We start from the raw sequence: 5,545 nt of genomic DNA, 5'->3' as shown, positions 1-5,545 counted from the left end.
TTTTTTAAAATAAAATAAAATAAAATAATATTATGCATAAAATATACAGTTATTATATTTAATTTTATAGAAAATACTACTATCCCAATTATTATTATAATTATTAATTACAATATCACAACTATATTATATTATAATGATAAATATAATTATAATAATTATTATTAATTACAACATCACAACTATATATTATAGTATATTATCTTATAATGATAAATATAATTATTATTAATTACAATATCACAATTATATTGTATATTATATTAATAAATATAATTACAATGTATAATACGTAATATAAGATATTATTATAATATTAAATATGCTATAATATACGTATATAATTATAATATAATATATCATATGTTATATAATTAAATTATATAAATTATTATAATATAATATTAATTATATTATAAATATTAATATTATAATATTTATAATTATAATATTTAAGGGTAATGATGACAAAGAAAATTAAATGAGCTTGGAATAGACATTCTTTTCGTATGAGGAAGGAACGATGATTTATCAATTAAATAGAAAAATCATTCCATTTTAAATGTCAATTCCTTTTCCTAAAACCAACCAAAACATAAGAATGAATTTCGATTCATTTCCATTCACCCCGGCTAAACACACCCTAACGAACTATGGATTCACATTATGACAACAGATTAAAACTGATGATCAGGATTTAATTATATTTTCAACCAAAACACCTCCAGACTCCTTTATAAGGTACAAACCCTATATTAAGGAAGTAGGGTCATAAGAAGCATTTGTTTATGGCTGGCTGAAAAACACAGCACACCAGCTTTTCCGTGTCCCACTTTTATAAAAAAGCAAAAGCAGGAATAAAATAAAGATACCCGCAAAAAAAAAAAAGGGAAAGAGACGAGAGAAATTATTTTAACTTAATACAAAGTTTCTGAACCCCACTTCTGTATAAAATTCTTATAGATCACAGAATTTAGCTTCTTCAACCTCATCTCTGAAAGAGAACAGTACTACTACTACTACTGCTACTCATCACAAAAGCTTTTGCAAAAGCTGGTTTCGGTGTGCATATACATATACACATGGAAATGAAATGTATAACAAAGTGGTGAAAAAGAGACAAAGGAAAGGAGAAAAAAGGACGGTTTTCTAAGATCCTTTTTTTTGTGGGTTCGTTCGTTTCTTGCAAAGTCATGAATAATATTATTTGAGGCGTTTTCTTTTTCTGCTTCCCTTGAGGTTATAATTAGTACTTGCTTGCTTACTATCAGTAGTGAGTGACGACAAATGATGGCTAGAAACCCTAGCTGGTGGAACATGCATCCACCGTCGAGTACTCTCTTTCCACCACAGTTTCACGTTCTTGCCAACGGATCTTCTTCAGTTATCCCTTTGAATTCTTCTCCTGATCATCACCATGTCGAAGACCCTCCACAGTCATGGAGCCAGTTACTTTTGTAAATCTCTCTCTCTCTCTCTCTCTCTCTCCCCTACAGACACACACATAGTTTAACATTAAAAAAAAAAAAATTTAGTATGCATAATAGCTTTTCAAATGGTGTTTTCGTGATAAAGAATGATCTCTGTTCTCTTCAGAGAAGTATATGTTTATAATGATTTTATTCACTTACAGTGTTTTGAGGATTTTGTTTTTTTGTTTTTTTATTCTTCTTTGATCGCCATATACAAAGGATGAATGTTTTAAGTTTATTACAACTTATGTAAACAGCTGAAAAAATTAGCCGAGAAAAAAAAAAGTAACTGTGAATGAACTTTGCTCATTTCATACTCACATATAAGTATATGTGCGTTTGTGTGTCTAAAGATTGATCTTGTGCAAGTGTGTAATAATCTTCTGGTAGTCTTTCTGGTTTTATATCTCTAATAAATTCTGGATGAAATATGTTCTTCAGGAGTGGCAATTATACTGGTTTGTCAGGAGATCAGGAAGATAAGTTGTTCGGTCAAAATCATTTTCAACCCAAGAAGATGGAGGATTGGGAAGACCAAATGATGTCGAATAATACTACGGTTAATCCACCGCCCAGGCTAATTCCTCTTCATAATATTGCTGATGATCATGTAAAGGCCGTGAACTCCCAAAAAAGAAATAACTTGTACGGCCAAGCAGATCATGAAGAAATTATATTGCAGCAGGCAAATAATATAAGGTCTTTTATTAATTGTGGTTGGTCACAAATTGTGCCTGCAGTGTCTTCATCACCTAGGTCTTGTGTCACTAGTAGTGTAGGTAGTACTACTAATAATAATATGTTGGACTTCTCTTACAACAAGAGCCAAACTACAGGTCATCACTCCGCCAGCTCAGAGGTATACATATCAAGATAAACAAACTTTTATATTTTTTTTTGTTCTTTTTTTTGGTCTCTCCTTTTTTCCCTTGAGGAAAAATCATTAACCCTTTTTTGAGTGATTATGTCTCTCAATGCTAAATATGTTTTTCGGATTCCGGGTTTATGCATGAGTCTAATTTCCAAAAAGTAATTATGTCTTTATAATATTATATATGTCTGTTTTTTTGCTTTGATTTGTAGTGTAATAGCACAGTCACCGGTGGAGCAGTGTGTAAGAAGGCTAGGGTTCAGTCCTCCTCAAGCCAACCACCTCTTAAGGTATAAAAGATAAACTCTCTGATCTTTTTTCTTTTTTTTTTCTCGTGAGAGATATATACAAGTGAACATATATATTTATATAAAATTAGGTGAGAAAGGAGAAGCTAGGTGATAGAATTACGGCTCTTCACCAACTGGTTTCCCCATTTGGGAAGGTAAAATACTAACCAAAAATAACTCTCTCTATATAATAATTTTTTACTGATCACACCTTCGACCATGCATATTTTACCTTTTTTTTTTGAACTTTCAACAAATGTAAAACGATCAGAGCTTTCCTTCCTCTTCCTTTTTTTCCCCCCTTCTTCTTTTTAAGTTTGCTACTCCGATCAAAGCTTGATCTTTTCCAGTTTACATCTTTTTCTTTTTTCATCCTGGATTCTCTGTTGACATAAAAAAGGAAACGAGAAAGATGACTTGGGTTTTTGTGGTGTGTGTGTTTGCGTTTCTCTTTTTGCAGACTGACACTGCTTCTGTCTTGTTAGAAGCCATTGGGTATATCAGATTCCTTCAGAGTCAAATTGAGGTGATGTTTCTACTTTCTTCCCAACTTCCTTATATATAATACGCTCTCTGCAAACAACACATAATATATAATCAGTTACATATGTGTATGTGTGTATGTGTGTGTGTATATATATATATATATATATATATATCAGTAGTACTGAAAGAAAGCATGCAGTTAAAGTTTCAATAACTCATGCTTTTTTAATAAACATTCTTTAGTTATGGTAGTCATGATAAACATCTTTATTCTCTTTTTTTGCTGAGTTTCCCACCCTTCGATGCAGGCTCTGAGCTCCCCTTACTTGGGCCATGCATCAAAAAACATAAGGAATCAACCATTTGTAAGTACAAATTTTTATACCCATTTCCCAAAGCATATATATGTGTGTGTGTGTGTATGAAACCAAATTATAATTCTCAACTATCTTTCTATCCGTCTCTCTCACACACACACTGATAGAGAAGGCATGTGTTTGAGAAAAGCCAGCTTGTTTATATCAACTTGGAAACTATATAATTGATGAGAGAGAAAGGGAATTGGTCTGGTTCAAGGAGAAAGGAAATCAATTGTGTGTTTCCTGAAGACCATGGTCAGGACTGCTTTATTGGATCCATCACCCCACTAAAAGCAAGTAGGGAATGCTTTGTATGTAAAAAAAGCATTAACATTTCTAGACCCAAAAAAAAAAAAAAGGAAAGCATCTTATGAACTATTTAATTATTTCGTAAAGAAAACAAGCTTCTCAGCTTTACAAACTTTAGCATTGTAATTATTTTTAAGTTAATACTCTAACTAGCAATGCAACAAGGCCAAAAAGGACATATATACATACATATATATATATATATATATATATATAAACTACGGATGCTTTTTTCTTTTCCTTTTCTTCCCTTGAACTATTCAGTGACAACTGCTTGCTGAAAAGAAAAGCCGTGTTCTTAATTAATATGATTTTTCCTCTTTTCTAGACAAAGGTGTTGAAATAAAATTGATTAGTTTACAAAACCTTCATTATTTGACTAACTGTTCGTCTATGCTGCATATTTATTATATCTTAAATATACCATCACTGTCATTATGATAATTATCATCATAACTGTTGCCCTAGTTTATCATACATATTAATTATCAATTAATGATTTGTGGCATTCTTATTTGGACCACGTGATAATTAATTAGGACATGGAGGGGCAAGAAAAACTAAAAGACCTAAGAAGTAAAGGACTGTGCTTGGTTCCTGTATCTTGCACTCAGCACGTTGGAAGTGATAATGGAGCTGATTATTGGGCTCCGGCTAATTACGGCAGTGGGTTCTGACTTCGATCGGTAGCTTAATTAAAAGAATTATGATGTTAATTTATGGATTAATCGAGCTTTTGTAAAAGTGATATAACATCATGAGCACTCACTCTGATATAATCCAAGACTGATTGCTCATGATGCTATTGCCTTTTTATTTTAAATTAAATTATTAGATATATATATATATATATATATAAATATGTATCCATCGGTCGATCGATCTAATTAAGTAGTGCTTAATTAACTGTTCTTGATTAGTACGTAGTACTCTTTTAACATAAAGATGACATTTAATAGTCTTCTTCTTGCTTTAATTTCTTTTTGGTAGGAAGAGTAAGCCATATTGTCTATGCTCGTTTTTCATTAGCGCCTGTTTGCAGCTTTAAAAGCTCATGCTTATTGTTATACATACGTACATATATATATATATATATATGTGAATCATATTATCAGAATATTATATATTTAGCCAAAAAAAAGAAAAAAAAAGAAAAAAAAAGAAGAGTGTCTCTCTGTTGTAATAAAGAGATTCGACAAATTTCCCACACAATACATATATATATATAAATATTTATATTTTTTGTTTTAGGAAATATTGTGTTTTAACACTATATACATACATACATATATATATATATATGCATATATAAGCAAAATAAAAAAATACGACCTAAACCAAACAAAAGAGGTCGTAATAATATAATTAGCATATGAGAAAACTATAATCGTCGGTCACATATATCAAGTGGCCTAAGGTATGCTTAACTAAATTTTGTAAAGGCATACATAATTAATGAAAGTAAAGCTAATTAACATAAACATTAATGAAAAAGTACATAATAGTTCACGTAAAGCACTAGGTTTTCACATATGTATATATAGGAACACAAGATATCAGGGTCTGCGCTCTCAGATCAGCAGAAACGGCCAAAATTTTTACATGAATGAATGAATATCTCCATATAATTTACAATATGAAACATTTTGCGCGTTCAATTGTATAATTGTTCTTTATTTTACGAATAACATAATTTGTTGCCCCCAATAGCAAGTTTGATGAAAGCTCGATCGTTTATATATATACCAAAAAAAGGTT

General features: G+C 30.6%; 1 protein-coding gene across 1 annotated transcript; it reads left to right on the top strand.

The window, feature by feature from the left end:
* Positions 1–884: 884 nt before the first annotated feature.
* LOC21408898 (transcription factor bHLH68) lies at positions 885–4,563 on the top strand. The gene is made up of 7 exons (XM_024166767.1): positions 885–1,457; positions 1,914–2,331; positions 2,556–2,633; positions 2,723–2,788; positions 3,094–3,159; positions 3,428–3,484; positions 4,327–4,563. Exons 1-7 carry the CDS (start codon positions 1,288–1,290, stop codon positions 4,462–4,464), a joined length of 993 nt encoding a protein of 330 aa, XP_024022535.1. The 5' UTR covers positions 885–1,287; the 3' UTR covers positions 4,465–4,563.
* The last annotated feature ends 982 nt before the right edge of the window (positions 4,564–5,545 follow it).

Source organism: Morus notabilis, unplaced genomic scaffold (assembly GCF_000414095.1).
Source record: "Morus notabilis unplaced genomic scaffold, ASM41409v2 Scaffold307, whole genome shotgun sequence".
NCBI classification, from domain to species: domain Eukaryota; kingdom Viridiplantae; phylum Streptophyta; class Magnoliopsida; order Rosales; family Moraceae; genus Morus; species Morus notabilis.
Note: the sequence above shows the minus strand (reverse complement) of the source record. Positions and strands in the feature narration are given on the sequence as shown.